Below are 19,531 nucleotides of genomic sequence, written 5' to 3' on the forward strand. Positions count from 1 at the left end.
GAGTGGCTGATCCCTGCGGCAGCGGAGGCCAGGCTCAAGGCGGTGGGCCGGCTTTGGGAAACGCACTCGCCTGTCCTCGTTCAGGACTTCTCCAAACCCCTGTCCCCAGACAGAGGTGCTGCCCACGCGGTACTCACCTCTGCGTCGTAGTCCCTCGCCGGGGCGTCACTTCCCTGGTCCAGGCCTCCCGAGGACAGCGAGCCCTCTGACGGGGAGGGCATGGGCTGCCGCTTTGCACTGTAGCTTCCTCCAGAGAATTCTCTCTTTAATGCACTGCCGTTCTGTGCGGATGACCCTACAGCACATCGTTCAGGTGAAACTTTATACGTGCAGAAGGGGACGATCCTCTAGAAAGCGCACAGACTGCTGAGGTGACGAGCCATCCTTCCCGCTGCCCTGGGGTCACCCTCCCGCTTAGAGCCCTTCACTGATGGGCCGTGAGTCCAGCTGCGTTACCCTGACACCCAAGCCCACCTCGGAGCCCAGCCGCCAGGGCTGCTGGGTGAGCGGGCAGCACTCACCGGGCCGCTGGCCCCTGCTCGCACTGGCCGTGCCCAGGCTGCCCTGCTTGCTAGACAATTCCACAGAATCAATCTTCCAGTCTCCACCCACGTGCTACTGCCTTAGTGAGTTTTCTTTCCCACTCCCTGGAGCTCCTACAGCACTTCTTATCACCTCTTTCAGAGCATTTGGATCTTATGTTGTAATTATGTGCCTGCTATTCTTTGAACAGAAGGACGGTCTTTGCCTCTGCAGGACCCAGTGCAGGACCGGGTATGCAGCAGGTGCTCAAAACACACGTGCTAAACGATGAAGCAGAACAGAACAGTGCCCAGAAGTGAAGACCATGCCACCTGATGATGCATGACTGTCACTTAACTTGTAGAGAATTTTCATAAAAAACACAAAGGAACAAAAGAGAAGCATTTTCATTCCACAGGGCAAAAAGCCTGAGATACAAAAATGAGGTGAGTTTCTTTAAAATCACACTCTATTTTGATCTTAGAGTTGGGGTACATCAAAGGAGGACGGGCACCATTCAGAGGAAGAAAAAGGATGACCAAAAAAATCTTAGAAATATTGGGGTATTGTGAGTACCTGTTTAAAACTCTTAGCATTCCCTACTATTCTTTAGTTTTTACTGAAAAATGTTTTAATCTTGCTGAGCTGCAATATTAAGATCACTGGTCAAAAAAGACTGTGAGACCGCGTTGAGGTTTCAGCACAACTACAAGGTATAGACTGTGAAGCCTGCCTGCTGAAGCCCTGTCCTTGGTGATCTCCCCCAGCTTCCTTCTAGTTTCGGTTTGTTTCCTGAGCCCCTCAGCTGTGTCACCATAATTTACTTATTGCAGACGTTACCAACACTGGTTGTATGCTGCATATTATATTATGGAGCTTTAAAAACACCAGTGCCTGGGCCCCATCCCAGACCAATAATAACAGAATTTCTGACTTAACTTTTAAAAGCCCTTCTGATGATTCTAGAATGCATCTCAGTCTGAGTAATCTTACTTCCAACACTCCATCCAGTTTCTAAGGCATCTGTCACCAGACATATACTGATTTTCATTTGTTGATGTGTTTCTTTGGCTATGTACTCTTTACTTTTTTGCTGTGGATCTTATGTCTCCTTAGATTACAACCTAATTGAAGGCATAAATCACTTTTTATGATTTCTCTTTCAATTCCATGTCTAGTTTAGTGCTCAATTTAACAAAAGCTGTAATGTAAGTTACTATTTTTAAAATTTTGTCGCTCTGAATAAAAAACCCAAACTGCCAGAGAGCTCTGCTGCTCTGCTTACTAACCTGTGTGACCTTAAGGAAGTTATTTTATCTAAGTCTCAGTTTTCTTCATTTGTAAATAAGAAAATAAATTCTACCTTATGGGATTTTTGTGGGAACTGAGCACTCAATACACGGAGAATGAAATGTAAGACGGAAGGTGTGTGAGGGGGCTGCCCAGAGCTTAGTATGCACTTACTGGGCTCTTTTCCTCCGTCCTAGTGATCGTTTATAGAATAGAGAACTTAATCCACCTCTGTGATTTACACTTTCTCTTTTCTTTTCTTTTCTTTTTTTTTTAACTTTGGGAATGTTCCTTTCAGAGAAAAATTACACTCAACCACCCTAATCTTAAAAAATTGAGATGGGCTGTTTTGATTGAACAGCAAAGGGGGACAATCTGAAAACTGTGGTTCCAACTCAGGCAGGGTCTCTTCCAAAGAGTTCTAGATGGTGATTCAGGGGGTTGGGCCCCAGATCTCTTGGGGTGACAGTGTGTAACTCTACATGACCTCTAGGAGAGTCTGCAGGCTCCCCAGTGAGCGTGTCACTGACAGGAGCGGGTAGAGTCACAGTGGAAAGCTCTGTGTTAATTTGACTTCAGTCAGGAAGCCATTGCAAGTCTGGCCCTGGAAGAGCCTGTGCTTCTGGTTCTGGAGGTTGACAACATGGAACCCCGTTTCTTCTTGTGTCTCTCTTGGCAGGCTGTCCTTCTGGAAATTCTTTACGTGAGCTGGGCTACTCTTGAAGCCAGCAAGAAGCACTCTAAATGGCAGATGCCCCTTGGAATTCCTGGGCTGGTCTTCCTCTTAACCTCTATACAAACAGCTTGGTACTAAGAATCTCAAGAAGGCCACGCCTGATTATTGCATTAAAGGCCTTGACAGGGATTTGGAGCTGGCTCCAGTCTGTAGCTTGCATATTATCAGCAATGACAGTGGACCCTCACTTCAGCGCTCCTAAGGAGATGGCCACTCAGCCCTTTAAATCTCTGTATTACAGGTCCTATCCTTACCTGCAATTCCACAAATCCAAAAGCCCTGAAAACCAAAACTTTTTTCGTATGTTTGATGTAAATTCATGTGGTGGCAGACTTAATCTGAACTGACTGGAGGCTGATTACAGACTTCACTTAAAAAGAGTACATTTATTTATATATTCATAGTATGTCTAGTCATAAATTTTGCTGTATAAATATTAATATGTTTGTAGGTGCTGTCTTAGATCTTGCTAGGAATGTAATATAATATATGGTAGATTCCCTTCTAAAATAAAAAAAAAAAAATCTGAATTCTGAAAACAGGTATCTGGCCCCAAGAGTTTTGGGTAAGGGATTATGAACTTAACTATTAATATTGTGATACTTTCTTTGCATCTCAAGTGTTGATAGCTTCTGGTTAGTTATATTAAATCTGTTATCTTATTGAGCTACCATTAGTAAAAAGGTAATTCATAAAATGGTTGCCATTTTTCCAACTGGCTAGATATTTTCATTGTAATCTAGGCTACACACTGCTTAGAGATGACTTTGGGAGATGACAACAAGAAAGTCACAAGATGGACACTTCAACTTCTGCCTGTCGACTGAAACTCCTTGCACGCGCTCTGTACGTCTGCAGCCAGTCTCTGCAGCAGGCGCCTGTCCTTGGTTTGCAGGCCCGGGGCGGGGTCCTCCCATGGTCCCAGGGGTGGTCTGTGTGATCACCAGCAGACTGCAGAAGCGATGGCATGTCCCTTCTGAGACCGCTGCTCGGTCTCTCTGTCTCAGGTCACTTGCTCTGTGGGAAGCCAGCGGCCATGTCACCAGGGCACTCAGGTCCACGGTGGTGAGGAACAGAGGCCTGCCAACAACCATGTGAGTGAGCTGGGAAGTGGCTTCTCTAGTCCCAGTTGAGCTCGGAGTTGATGGCAGCCCCGGAAGACAGCTTGACTGCAGCCTCCTGAGAGGCCCTGAGCCAGGACCGTCCAGCTAAGCTCCCAGATCCCTGACCCTCAGAAACTGTGAGAGATAATAGACGTTTGCTCTTTTACGCTTCTAAATTTTGGGGTAATTTGTTCCACAGCAAGAGAACAAATGGTATTCCAGCACCCTTCACTTCTGTGTTGCCAGAGCCTAAAACCAAGAGCTGGGCACAAGGCGGGTGCTGACACCGGCGTCCTCAGCATGAACAGTGCGTGAAGGAGGACACTCAGTCTGCACCGGGAGGCCTGACTCGAATGTCTCACATTCAAGAATACAAGGCAACGAATATGCTTCTGCCTGAATAACTCTGAACTGTGAGCTGGAGTTACTACCGTCTGTTCTTCTCAGAGCTCAGCTGCAGGGAGGTGAGGGAGGCTACGTTAGCATTACCCCGGGTCCACCCTGGGCCTGCGTTTGCTCGGGCGCACTCGCCCCGCTCTCTCTGATCGAAGCCAATACCAGGTTACTTCTGAGAAAGTGACAGAAAAGCAGCTGTTGGCCAAGAACAGTCTTGCCCTAATGGTCCTTGCCTACTTAAAACTTTTCGGAGGTTTCCCACTGTGTTTTTTAAAAAATAAAAAATGTCTTGCGTTGGTCCCCAAGTCCCTGCTTGATCTGACCCTTGCCTACCTCTTGAGCTGTACTCTTTGTCACTCCCTGCCCACTACCAGGTAGCCACTGTGCCTCCTTTCAGTTACTCAAACATGAGTCAATGTGACTTCACCCCCGGGGCGGGCATGTGACCTTGCTAATTATTCTAAGTGTGAATTCATCCTCAACAGCTACTGCCTGTTACTCTCTATTTCTGTCCCCTGTTTATTTCCTTCGGGGCATTTTATCATCACAATTTGTAGTGCTGTTTGTCTGTCTCCCACATGGACTGTACCTTCTAAAAGGATTCTATGACTGTTTTCGTAACAGCTGCACTTCTGCCTACTAGGCGTTACCCAGCCAGGCCTGAGACACTGGCCACCGATGACGCACGGCTGCTACCTTGCTCCCTTGGAAATGCTCCCTGCAGCCGGGGCCACTTACTTGCTGACAGGCCACTGCTGGCACTCATGGAGCGACCAGGTTCAGGGCGGGATTTGGTGATAGATGGAATACTGACCGAGCCACTGAATGCTGTCCGACTTTCCTGAGGCCGAGGGTTCTAAAATCAAAAGAGAAAGAAAAATTCTTCATCCAGAGTGAAACTGATTTTCTACAGAGATGTCTATTTTTCACCCTAATTTCAAGAAATAAAGTTGTCTTGACCAGAGTGATACAGAACAAGAAACAGATTATATAATCCCTCCCGCCCGCAAAAGTGCTAAAGCCGTAACAGAGGTAACCCTCACCCCAGCCAAGGATAAGTGCTTATCTTTATACTTACTGAAATACTTACCAACAGATAACAATTTTGTTCTTGTTGTTGTGAGTGCAGTAAGTGAAAGTTACATGGTTAGAAGTGACAGTGAAGTGTAGAATTACATGGACCTCTGCAGATAACTGAAACAAAGCTTTTGCTACATATGAGATTTTTATTTTCTTAGGATAATTCAAAGGCTGAACAAGCCCATTTAGAAGAAAGTCACTTAAAAGTACATTCTTCTCAAGTACACCTTCTCTTGTCCTGATACTGAAGGTGCCATTTGCATGTCCCCATCCCAGTCACCAGGCAGCCTTCCTGCCTCACAGAAAGACGGCAGCACCACGAGTCATAAATATGACGCTTGTTAACAATCACAGCCTGGGTGAAGTCATTTAACTTGGGAGTGTTGGTGTGAGACGTTTCCCATCTAATATTGAATCATGTTGGTGTCCAAGGGAGGAAAATGAGCCACAGAGTGCTCTGGAAGTCACACACACCTGGAGAGGTGGTGCGTAGGACCAGCTGTCTGAACCCGGTCTCCTCGATGGCCCTGACCTTTTCAGACCAGAAGGGGTGTCAGGGCTGGTACCTGAGAGAAGGTTATGGCAACACAACTAATGCAGGGCCACAGCTAACATCTCTTGGAAAACATGCACTAATATATCTTGAAAAACTCCAAATCATACATTTTAAAGAATCACACATATTGAGATTTGGCTGGCTGGCTGGCTCTAAATTCAACCATTGCCACTTTGGTTCATATATCAAATTTGCAAAGTCCATGTAATTCTTACTGTGTTATTTGTTTAAAGCAAACACTTTACCTTTTTTTCTCTAAGAAAATAAAAAAATTTAAAACAGAAAACAGTGCTAGCATTTCAACAGCCACTCATGGGAGCAACCCTGAGAGATGCCGATGACATGCATACAATGCAGCAGAGTCAAGTTCAAGAGAGATGGGGATATCAGTTTAAACCTTTACATTTTTATTGTTTTTGCTATTAACCTTAAGGTACCTTTGTGTCGTCCTTTTCTATAAAACAAACCTACCCTAGAAAAAAATGGCAAAAATTAAGCCTATAAAAATACCAGTGGTTTAGTAACACTAAATGTTGAGGTAATAAAAGAATGATACACAGAAGATATGTTCTGGGGGAAAAAAAAAAAAAACCACACAAAACCCAAACCCAACAGTTTATCATTCATTCAGCTGAAGTTCAACTTCATTATGAAGTAATGTGAAACCTAAGCTGATGGTCCTTTTCCTGCACAAATATGCTTAAGATTAGGGTAAAACTTCCACCAATCATAGTGTTTCTATTTATAGAAGACTAACTTAAGCAACATTTCCACAATCTTTTATATCAAAAATTCTTGACTGGTTAGTTTATACAACTTCCCCTAGAATCCACTACCTGAAATCTGTTACCAAGCAAACTGAAGCTTAGTTTATCATAAGTAATCTTATCTTGTGAAATAAGACACTTAAATGACATTATAGTTTAATGTCAATAACAATGACATTTAAAACATCACAATTTAGAATGCAAACAAAAATACAAAAATAAACTTCTCACCCTACAGGTAATTTTCTTATTGGAAAATTACTTTACTAAATACACAAATAAAAAAATGGATGCTATTATTTTCTAAGCCAGAGGAAATGCGTTTGCATGATACAATCTAAATATTTTATTATCTGCAAAACAAACTTGAGAAAATGCTCCCTTGAAGTCAGTACATATTTCTTGACAGATGTATGGATATTCAGCTTGAATGGCCACTTGCTCTCCATCCCACTGCAGAGACACTAGTTACAAAGATGCAAGGCTGCGTGGAAGGACCCGGTGGCAGGTACCACAGTCCTTCAGAATGCAGCGCACTCTGTGCTTTTTTCTTTTGTTGATTTACTTCTCTTATCTTGGATCCTGGCTGGAATTAAAGGTGCATCAGCAACTCAAAGATTAGAAAGACTACTTTCTTTTGGTAATTTTTCCTGTTATTCACTGGTACTATTATACTTTATAATTTTGAGAATTGTGAGCTTTTCAAGAAGGGGTTTATTGTAGATAAAAGGCCTTTGGACAGGCCCTTCTGTAGACTTTAACTTCACTAAATATAAAAAATTTCTCTGAACTGAACTGGTTTTAGGGTAACGAGCAATACAGAATTCAGAAATTCTAGATCCTTTTTTGTTTGTTTTTAATAGAATAAAGACTTACTCAGGGGCTATTTCTTTTTTTTTTTTTTTTCAGGGGCTATTTCTTATGGTATCTGTAATGAAAAATATCATGATGGGATGATGTTTTATTAGACATAGAAAAACCTCCAATACGGTTTTAGAAATAAAACTGAAATCTTCCCAAATCCTCATCTTTTTCCTCAAAAGAAGAAAAAAGTAGAACTCCAAGACAGAAGAGGAGGAAGAGGAAGAATAGAAGTTTGGCAACAGAGAAACAGGCCAAAGGGAAACGTTCACAGAATGTACCCCCTTGGCGGTGTTACTTATGAAGCCAGGCAGAGATCCGCACATGGTTAGTACAAGTTAACACCTAACTCAGCTGTTCATACCCTCAGAGTCATAAAGCTTGGTGTACCGGGGACAGAGCGTAGAGACGGGGAATATTCAGGGTTTATGGAATCAGGAGAGAGAAATTTTTCAGCAGAATTAACAGTCATGTGATAGATGTGCTCAAAGTTGATCGGAGAGGAGATCAGACCGGAGTGATGATGAGGGGATGGATAAGGGAAACCCGGCTATCAAAAACAACAGAAAGAAGAAAAAGGTAATGAGGTAATGAAAATGGATTCACTGGATATATGTGACATTTCAGACAACATGCATGTAGAAAAAATGAAGTAAGTATCTCACATCAAGAATTGAATCCATAATGAAATACTTTTAGGCCTTAGAAAGTTAAATTTTGTAATCCTCTTGCCAGTTACCTAAAGAGCTGATTTGCAAAAAATCATTTGCCTCATAAACTTATTCTCTCTTATTACTATCAAGCTGAGTAGAAACTGGACTTTCAGAGATACAAGTAGATTTTCAAAATTTAGTTCAGTATTTTCCTATGTGATAGAATCAAAACATGGCAAAAATCTACCAAAAACATTAGGGATAGAAAAAGCGAGAAATAATTAAAGAAAAGAACAAGTGAACCTACAACCAGTCTCTCACCAAAAGCGTTATGAAACTGTTCCTTTAGAAACTAAAACCATTTCCTGGTATTTATAGACTTGACCTGTGTTTGCTTTTACTGATCTTATCTTCCTGTAACAGAAATAGTAACTGTGGAATATACCAATTACTGGTTTACCTTTAAGTAGCCCAAGCTTATCTCCACTTAGACACCCAAAGAACATGTTTGTTTTTAACAAGAGAACAACCTTCTCTTCAATGTTCAGGTGTATTTTTAAAAAATGAAATAATGTAATACTAAAGACATAGAAGAAAGTTTTTGAAAACAAGGGCTCTAGTTTTTCATGTTAAAATAACTTGTGAACATTTGGGAACTGTCACTCAGCACCCAGTCACCTTCTCTAATGGGAACTTTCAAAGTTCAGTTTCTGAGAACAACTGTGTTTCAGGAAAACATCCTACCATCTCTTCATTAGAGACAGGCTGAATGACTTCCCGGAGACATGCTGACTGATATTCTCATGAGTTGAGATGAGCTTTCTTTGTTAAAAAAAAAAATCTGGTAAATTAGGGAAGCTTAAAAGAAAGGTAGAGATGTGAGTGAAACCAGTACTTTCTAAGGTTCTTTTCAAAAAGATAAAACTATTGATATAAATGTAACTTTAAGAAGTAAAATTACTTCATAAAAGTCTAAAAGGTCACCGAGCTTGAAATTTTATTTGTTAACAATTTTAGGAATGGGTAAAAGGCTAGGAGAAATTTTATGTGCTAAAAAAATAAATCTTTTAGAGGTAAAATATTACTCTTGCATTCAACTAGAGACAAATCTATTCTTTATTACAAGTATCCACTTATGAAAAAAGGTAAATGACAAAAAGGATTCAAGGAAACTACTACAGTATGTATTTGTAAGACACATATGCTGTTTTATATTAATCGCTTATATTCTCTTGGCTCACTAAGACACATAAGAAAGATTTCCTATATCACATCTGATATAGGAGATAAAAGAAAAAAATGACTCCTTACCCTTACTATCTTTTCCACATTCATGAGGCAAACAACCCTTTTCAGCATCATTTTGGTACAAAGGAAACAGAATAAGCTCCCAAAGACATTCAATAAACTCTCTAAGCTTGTAAGTATTTCAGAGAAAGGCAATACTGATTTGAATAAGTTAAACATAAAAATTTCTGGGGTACATGCTCTTTGCACGAATGACAACATCATGGCTTTGGTATTTGAAAGTGCTTCTTATACATGTTAACGTTAGATGAATTAAATTCATCTTTATTTTTGGAAATAGTTCATTAAATATAGAAAATTACAGTGGAAAGAACATACTAAAATCTGAGACTATATTAAAATATCACAAGCTTTTTAATACATGTATACACACACACACATACACACACACACACAGAGGTACAGACGTGTATTATTTTCTTTTCAGACATGCATATTACTGTGTTGTTTACCAGTGTCTACTCCAAGGTAGGTACAGTTCTGGCATGACAGTATATCAAAAAATATTTGTTAAGTGATTAAATGGATGCCTATGACAAACCCCAGCTTTTATGTTCTTTGCTAGTGAAAGGAAGAAAGTCAGGTGAAAATAAAGAACAGGAGTTCAGACACATAACATCTTTGCTACAATACTACATGTACAGGTGAACAGGTTTCAAAAATTTACACCAACTTCTTGTCCTGGGCATTCAAAAGTGCTTATGTGATAACAAAACATGAAAGGAATGAAAGGAACATTAAAAACTGGATTGCACCTCTAGGGTAAAAAGTCACTTGTGTTAATTACAAAAAGAACCAGCAAGGCAGTCATGGGTTAACAAAATCAGTGACACTAATACTAAAAATCAAGAGGTCTAATGGGAAAAAGTAGCCAGCACGGGAGGCCCTGTGTCATGGGGTCAGATTGATGTTGAATCTTTGGGAAATGCTATCTGAACTTGTTTTGCCCAGTAATTAAGAATGGACCTTATTCTGAACAACAACAACGACAAAATAGAGATTTCGTTTACTTTAAGTGGTGGGAGGGTGAAGGGAGAAAAAGGAGGGATGCTGGGATATGAAAGTTCTTACAATGCTTGAAATTTCACATTTTGCTTCAGTGTGCTTATTCAGGGTGTAGAAAGACCAAGTCTTACTGTGAATGAAGGTCTGAAAAAAATTCTGGAACATTAGCAAACTGATTTTTCACCTGGTCAAGCAGAGGAACATTTTATTAAATCCTAAAACTATTTCTCCTTAAGGAACATACTGTGGGATATAACAGAATTTATAGAAAAATTTTCCATAATTCTTCTTGCTATGTTATTGGAATATATGAGAGGGAAACCATACTGTTCTTTTTTTGTACACCAGAATGAAGCAAGTGTGAGAGAAAGTTTAATTTTAAAAGCATAATACCCATTAAAACCTTGTTCACTACTGAAATAATTTTGTATTTGCTGATATGTTGCTTTGCAACATATGGATGTATTTGAAATTTGTATGCCTCTATCCCTCCATAATGCTACCTACATAGCAGATGTTGAAAAACTATTTGCTAACTAAATTTCAAAAATTTTCACATTGATCTATCAAATATAAGCTATACATATATTCACATTTCAACTGTTTATCACCATTAAAAAATTCTCTCTCCTAAGGTACTTTGTACTTGACCTTGTAGCTTCTGTAAGGAAACATGACAGAAGCTTTTGGACTGTGTGGCTCTGCTCCGTTTACTTCTGAGAATAAAGGAAAACCAGACTGAGGACTTAAGTAAATGTTCAGAACGGGAAAAGAATGGAGAAAAATCTGAACTCTCGTTCCCAGGCAAAAGCTGAAAAAGTAGTATATAGCTTTTAGATATGATAGATAAGTGTAACAGTTAACTATGTAAACTCAGCCTTTATTTACTCTCAATATTTTCAGCTTAATATTTATGCTCAGCCTTAAATTTCTTACTTTGTTTTAATTACTATATCAAGATTGGCTGTAATCTTTTTGCATACTTTATTTATATCTACCTAGCACGGCTCATAAAAATCCCCATTTCAAAAGGTTAACTGACTATTGTGAATGATTTGAAAGGAAGTAATGGTACTATAATCGTATAATAATATCTTGATGATGATGAAAAAACAATGACAGTAAGAACATCACATCCATTCCTAAACAGGGCAACTGGTCAATTGAGATATTTATAATGCGGAACTCAGGCTCAAATTAGTGCAGATTTTTTTGTTCCTCCTATGAAAGAAATGCAAAAACTACCTTTAAGAGCTTAACATTTTTATTAAAAAAACTTGACTGTACAAACTGTATTACCTATTATTTTTTCTGTCAGTGATACATGTCTATATCTTCTATCACAGTAGAGTTAAGTAGTGTGGGTAATTAACACAGACTGCCTCAGAAAAAGCTTTGGGTCGAGATTTACATATCACCTCCCAAACTGTCATAGCATTTAAATCATGCCTAAAATTCTGTGCAAAATCTAGATGCTATCACCACCTATCAAAAGAGTCATGTTAAAGTTTCAATAGTTTGTTGAGAGTACCATGATACTGAAATGTTACAGAGCTTGGATAATTAGCTAATTCCACTAATGTTCTTAATCTCAATATATTAGGTCCAAGAATCCAATCTTCATGTTGTTAAAAAAAAAACAAACCACACAACAGTTTTCCTATGTTGTACTTTTTTAAAAATATAAGACTGACTAGGCAACACGTCTGTAATGGGCAGAGGAAAAAGATTTATTTCATAATCAGATGAGAGGTGTGACCGTTAATGATCAAGCTAATGTTCTTTGGGGGGCAAATATCTGTGTTGAATCGCTAAAACTTAGTGAAATTTTAGTAATTTGGTAACAAAGTTCTGAATCTTCGTATAGAATGTCTCCAAATCTGGTGGTTTATTTCTCCAACAATAGTAAATCTAGGTATGGGAGAAGTATATAGGGTATTCAACTAAATAAGAACTTGGTATGTTTGGTTTTTGATACACATCTATATTTTATGTTTTTCTCATCAGCTATGTCATTATGCATCTTACATATATTGTGATATACTGAGATAAACATTTCCTCATTATACTAATATGTCTTTTTAAGTCTTATATGTATTTAAGTGCACACACACACATTCATATGTATCCACCCCCTCCCCCCTCCAACTTAGTCTTAACCCCATTTATATTCACATTCACTCTTCATTTCTCTTACCATGGGCAGGTCTTTTAGAATCTGTATTCCATCTCCCGGACCCATGTGTGCTATGTGGTTAAAATTAGTTGGGTTGGAAATTAATTTATTTCTCATTTCTGGATCTCGCAGCATCTCCCTGTAAGAGAAAACACCTGTTTAAACGCTTTTATTCCATGACCAATCTAGACAATTTTAGAGAAAAATTACGTTTCATAAAAATAAACTGTGAAATCATGTTAATAAGGATAGAATTAAAATAATAGAATATACTAAGTTAAACATTTACTTAGAAGATTTTGTTTTAAATTTTAAAAAAGATCTTATGCTTTTTGGTGGGAAAATAGAGAGGGTTATTTTAGTGTTTAAATATCAAAGAAGCTCTACTCTATTTTACAGATAATTCTGAACATTTTATGTACATCTTCTTAAATAATTGCTAATATATTAGAAATGTTTTTATATGTAACTGGAAATACTACAAACCTATTTCTGTTTGGTCATGAGAATAGTTAATCTGCACAGGTATGTTCTATGTTTATAAAAGCCCACGTTCTAAAAATCGTAACTATTCCATATACATAGAGAAATGAATCAAAATATGGTACTTTAATCTAGTACACACTCACAATTTGGAAAGTATTAGTTAAAATTACACTGAGAAATACATTCATTATTGTAGTTTTTAACACCATAGATGATGATGACAGACTTTCAGAGATCAAATTTTCCTTCCAAATCAAATAGAGTATTATTACCAAATAGTCCTTCTGATGCTATAGGCATCTTTAGATGAGTATGAATTAAATATCTACCTCCTTTGTTGCATCCTTTCCTCTTCTGGAACTCTGAAGGAATAACGCCTCTTATTGTTAATATTTCTAACCATTTGTTTCCGACTATTATCTGATGTTTCAGGAACTACCAGTTCATCCCCTTCTGTTAAAAAAAAACAAAAAAACAAAGAACAATGATGTTCTTTAAAGTGCTAAGATGCTTTTCATCCATTAATCTCCAAGACAGTACAAACTCAATTATACAAGTATATGCAATTCTGATTTTTTAAAGTTGTGTTGATAAATCATAGTAAATTAGTAATAATTTTCAACGAAATATATGTAAACAAATATATGCTGAAATTAAATATAGCTTACAGAGTATATTTTCACTTTTATTTGATTATAAACATAAAATGGTACAATTTTCCTAGAAGAAAAAAAGGAAAATGTAGTTGCTTTGGTGTCCTATCACTTTGGCCATCCCACCCCCAATATCTCTACACCATCTTCTCCCTCCTTCCCAGTATTGGTTTCAATGGCTTAGGGTGTTAAAAAGCTCTTATTGTTGACCTGCACAGTAATCAGGCATAAATGGTAAATTATCCATGAAAATGATAAGTTAAAATTTTTTTTATATATTAAAACATGTCCTTTGTAGATCCAATTTGCAAGATGTGGAGTACAGGAAAGGAATTGTGTTTACTCTGGCTTCCTTTACTAAAAGTAAGAATCTTATTGCTATTTCTACTCTTCTAATCTTCAGGGGATACTTAATTATGTACACCTAGTCACCTAATGCCCACCTATCTCAATTTTAATACCTAGAAGTAAACAAAACTCTTAGTCATGGGCTCCCAAAACATGCTGGGATATGGTAAACATCCTCTAAAACAGACAACTGTATCCATACAACATGATGAATTCCATTCTCTAAATAAGGTAAGGAAAAAGAGAAAAGCCAATCTTTAGAAGTTTATAACACCCAAAAAGTTAAAGTGAGAAAAATGTAGTAGGAAGAAGCCAAAGGAGCCTGTAAGGCAAGCCAAAGCAAGATGATTAGTAAAAAACAAAAGCAACATTCTCCTTGTATCATAATAATAGCTTTATCAGATTGCTTTCCTAACAGCAAATGTTAAAAGGATAAAATTTTAAAAGTAGATGAGAATTTGAGAGTTGGAATTTGAGAATTATGAGGGTGAAGCAGATCTTGGTGAGTTGCAGTGGCAACGGGAGATTCTGGACAGCCAGCGGACTGCAAGAGCACTTTGGGCTCCTGAGAGATGAAAGAGAAACAGACAAGACAGAGAAATAGAATTTCCTTTCCTTTTCAAAGGATAAGACAGGAAATAGGATTTCCTTTCCTTTTCAAAGGATAAGACAACTATGTTGAAATTTTGTCAGGTCTTCCTTCTCCAAGCTCCACCTTTACTCCTAGCCTAGAGTAGAAAGATGAGAGCATAAAAAAAGATGAGTTGGAATAGGTTTTATCCTATAGAGACAAATTGGGTTATGGACACATTCTACAATCGTTACATACAGTGAGAAGAGGGTGGATTTAATCTTGTCTAATCCCTGAATATCCTTTCTCAAGTCATACTGCAATATCCTCTTAGCATAGGACTTTTCCTACAGTCACCAGTCTGTATACCAAGAAGCCTCCAGTGCCAAGAGGATATACCAGAGCATCAAATCTGAAGCCAAGAAATTTGTGTGTATCTTAGTACTTAAAAACAAACAAAACAAAAATGACAAACTTTTGACGGTATTTTTTTTTTGATAAGACTATACAAATTTATTGGAAGAATATGGGGGAAAAAAGAAAAGCATTAAGGAATATAATAATCCTACTACCCAGAGATAACTATTATAAACATTTTAATGTGTTTTCTTAATGCCAATGTTTTCACTTACATTTAAGTCAAATTATTATTCTAAATACATAATGTACCATAATTACATCTTCATTAACTAGATCCACCAGAAAAGATCATAAATTTATGAATACCTCTGTTACGGAGAAATTTGTTGCTAAGACATGAGAATAACTTATATGATTATAATAATATCTGTTAAGAGTGAGATTTTAACTGTTCAGAGGCACTCTCTGGCAATCAACCTAATTAGATGTGTGCAGTCTCCCTGGCCAGGACTCACTTCACTACTTTGGATGCTGCCCTTGTCCTGTCCATAGCACCCAGGTTCCCATTCCCTCTCCTGACTCTGGGCCCTCTGGTGACTTTCCTCTTGTCCCTGCTTCTGTTGCCCATGTTGTCATTAGCACTTCAAAAGTTCTAAGCCCTATGCATTGGCAGGAGATGTATTCCAATAGTCCCAAAACGGAACTCTGGATGAGTTTTCATAATTTTAGTGCTACAAATTTTGGCTAGGTTCTACAGTATTAAAAGTACAGAAGATATATTCAGTTATACTTTTTCTATTTACCTCAGTACTCCACAGAAAAATAACAAGGTAGGTCAGAATCAAATATTTTGCCTATACAAAATATTTTGCCTATGTGAGCCTGAACAGAACGACTTTTTGTCTAGTAGTTTATCTCAATATATTGATAGTATGTATTGAAGTTGTATTGAAGTTGATAGTGGTCAACTTCACAGACTTTGGAGTAAGATACACCTGAGTTTAAGTGGCAGAGCCACTTATTATCTTCAGCAGTCAGATTAGCGAGAATACTTCTATGAAGCTCTCCTACTAATGTGTATTTTCTTACCTGCCATCTTATTTTTGAAATATATTAATCTAATCGTCTCCAACCCTAAAAGATTTAATGATCCTTCACTGTTTAAGGGTCGAACCTAAAATAATAAAAAATAAAATTAGTATTTTAACAAAATTCAAAAATTAAATCATAAAACTTTTGAGATATTTATAAAGCACACACTATTAAGACCTTTAATTTATCCTTCCTCTTCAGGAAGGAAATCAACAATTCTGACTAGAAAGGTATAAAATTATCTAACTTGAACAAACACAGTTATAATGATAGCATTTTAAAGGAAGAATATTCTGGGCAAAAAAAGAAAAGCAGAAATACATTTAAACCTTAAATTTGACTTTTTAAAGCCATTAGTACCAGACGATGATACTAAGATATTCATACAGATACCTTATGAATCTTATTTGAACTAAACGTACACACATGACAGAGATGAAATTGTACATCACTGGGGAAAGGAGAGACTGTCAACAAATGGTGATGGAGCAACTGGGTATCTATATGGAACAAATGAAACTGAATCCCTACTTCACACCATACACAAAAAATCAATTCTAAATGGAATAGAGACATAAACACAGTAGGCAAAACTTTCAAACTTTTGAAAGAAAATAAAGATCCTATCTTTATGACCTTGAGGTAGGAAAGAGCTTCTTAAGAAAAGAAAGATAAACGTAAAAAGGATAAGAATGATATTACATTACAATTTATAACAATGAATTTTCAAGCAATAACAACAAATGTTCACAAAATACACTATAAAAATTAACAGGTCACAAACAGGGAAAAGATTCACCACACCCATCACTAAACCAGTATCTACAATATATGAATAATTTCAATAAATCAAAAGATGACCAACCAAACAGGAAAATGAGCAAAAAACATGACCAGGTATTTCACAGAAGAGGAAATATGAACGATGAATAAACATACGAAAGATTATCAGCAACACTGTTAATTGGGGACATGCAAATGAACACTTCAATGAGATATCACTTTATAACCATAAATAAATGGTTATAAAACTATGAATTCTGACAACGGTATGGGTCATTAAGAACTCTTATATACTGATGATGGGAGTGTCAACTGGTACAATTACTTTGGAAAATAATTTGACACTATCTTGTAAAGTTGAACACATGCATTCTCCATGTCCCATCAATTTCGTTCCTAGCCATATGACTTAAAAGAAACTCCTGCACATACGCACCTGAAGACATATATGACTTCTACAGCAACGTTCATAATACCAGAAAGCTGGGAAATAATTCACGTCTGCTAATCAGACAAATAAATTGTGATCTATTCACCCAACAGAATATTTTACAGTAGTGAAAAGCAATGAAATATATATATGTGTGTGTACATATATATATAGTACATGTAACATGGATGAATCTTAGAAACAGTAAATACATGAAGATAGCAAGGCAGAAGATGATATACAACATAAAATTTTATTATCTCAAACACAAGCAAAACTGAACAATATATTGTTTAGAAATATTTAAATATACAAAAAATTCTGTATTTTAAGAAAAGCAAGGGAATGATAAACACAATAATCAGGATAAGGGAAAAATACACAAGTAGATTCAGTAAAATTGGTAATGTTCTGGCTCTTAAGTTAGGAGGTGAGTTCATAAGTGATCAGTTTATTATTATGCTTCATAAAGATCATATATTCTTTTATATATACTTCAAAATTCACATGATAAACATAAAAGGGAAAACTAATTGTAACCAGCCCGAATTTATAAACTCGAGGACCATATTTAGTTGTTTTATAAAATTTGGCAGTATTTACAAGAGCTTTTCCCACTGCTGTTACGGTTTAAAATTGGGTCAGATTTTGAAATAAGATCTTGGTTACTTTCTTTTACCTATTCCTCTAAACCCTGCCCTGCAACTAATGACACACGCTGCATATACTTACATGAAACTATTATTCTTCATTTTTGCAAAACAGCCATTCTATTAATGGTAAAAATTCTCTTTATATATCATAGGGAAATGTTAAAGGAAAATATTATATTTTATTAGGAATGTGTGAAACCCTTATTTTTTAATCATGAGATGCTTATACAGAGCATTGGTTCTAATTTTAATCACTTTTCTAGCCCATGAAATTTGTCCTCACAGGATTAAAATTGCATACCATTATGTGAAAAACAGTAAAATTACAAATAATATACTCCTTCAGAGCTCCTTAAACTAAAGTGGAAGATAACACTGACCTTTCGAGTTGGAGAATATATTCTAGTTGTTCATTATTATAATAATCATACGTTATATAGTGAAACAAAATGTAATAAAAAAAATAATATGGTGCTGAGCTACCTGTAAAATTAACCAGCTTGATTTTTCTTTTTTTCTACTCTTAGCTAAGTCCCAGATTACCAATTATGTTATTATATGTGACAGAAAATGCTAAACTAGTGAAAAATAGCTAAATATTCATATTAGTGTTTCACTTATAATCATTTGTTCACTTAGCCCATTTTTTAATGTTAAATTACCTTTTTGAGTGGGAGAGTCTGAATCCATTCCATGGAGTTCACATCAAAGATATCAACTGCATTTTCACTATACACTGAGAGATACGGTGCATTGTAACCTGAGAGATGGGAAGGAGAGAACAGCTGGCTGGTTACTTTTAACTGCTAAACCCAAAACATTTTGAAAGATCTATGCTAAAGAACTGTAGAGTGGAATCCCACCAAAATCCTATTGTTAGCATATAGTAGCCACATCAATACATTTTTGAAGTTAAAAAACCCGTAAATCATAAATGAAGAGGTTTTAAGGCCATTATAACACAGAAGGAGCCTGTTAACACCAAGGGTATATTATTCCCTTGCCCCATACGAGTTCTATAAAGGAATTTCATTACACTTTAAATAACTGATTCCTAAAGTAGTTAAGCTCTTGACAGTGAAACAACTTACGAAGTAGTGAAATCTTCAGGTAAGAGTTATGGTCACATTTATGAAAGTATGATAAAGCATCTGGCACAGGAGATACTCAATATATACTTACTGAAAGAATGAACATCAATAAATGGTGACACAAGTAAGAAAGATTAAATGATTTACCTAAGCTAAGGTCATGAATTAAATTTTTGGCAGAGCTATTCATAAAAGCCAGATATTCTAATTCTTATTCTAATTCCAATTAACACTGTACAATTCACATAATACTTTGAATTATTTTCTGACTAGTATTCATTCTAAATATGATGTCATAGATAAGAGTATAAATTTCAGAAGAAACAAAACATCAAGAATAGTTAAGTCTGGGTAGGTAGAAGTATTTTTCTTTTGTTTTTTTTATCTAGATTTTCTAATTTTTCTGTAATAAGTATATATGGCTCTCCTAAACTTTCTTATATTGAACTTTTAAACTTGACTATACTCATACCCACCATTCCTCCTATCTTGTTGCAGTGAAAGAGGTTTTACTCCTCCTGTTCCAAATCCTTTCCCCTATATTCTGACTTCCATCCTTTTTGGCCTCTTGGGGATCTTACTCTATTTCCTGTATTTATCATATAGTCATC

The 19,531-nt window shown here is 36.8% G+C and overlaps 1 protein-coding gene across 20 annotated transcripts in view; it reads right to left on the reverse strand.

Moving 5' to 3' along the window:
* The window catches only part of CDC42BPA (CDC42 binding protein kinase alpha), a 316,154-nt gene that overhangs the window by 4,746 nt on the left and 291,877 nt on the right, over positions 1-19,531 (reverse strand). For 10 of the 20 annotated variants that reach the window (XM_082469813.1, XM_082469807.1, XM_082469806.1 and 7 more), the window contains 7 exons: positions 18,492-18,589; positions 15,961-16,045; positions 13,269-13,392; positions 12,475-12,592; positions 7,676-7,861; positions 4,786-4,903; positions 138-295 (listed from right to left, as the gene is read on the reverse strand). In XM_082469813.1, coding sequence (XP_082325939.1) covers positions 138-295; positions 4,786-4,903; positions 7,676-7,861; positions 12,475-12,592; positions 13,269-13,392; positions 15,961-16,045; positions 18,492-18,589 — 887 coding nt within the window. Of the gene's footprint in view, positions 1-137; positions 296-4,785; positions 4,904-7,675; positions 7,862-12,474; positions 12,593-13,268; positions 13,393-13,611; positions 14,669-15,960; positions 16,046-18,491; positions 18,590-19,531 lie in introns of those variants that run through there. The other 10 variants (XM_082469796.1, XM_082469797.1, XM_082469811.1 and 7 more) reach the window with 4 other exon arrangements.

Source organism: Balaenoptera physalus (assembly GCF_965194825.1).
Source record: "Balaenoptera physalus genome assembly, chromosome: 1".
Classification (NCBI taxonomy): Eukaryota; Metazoa; Chordata; class Mammalia; order Artiodactyla; family Balaenopteridae; genus Balaenoptera; species Balaenoptera physalus.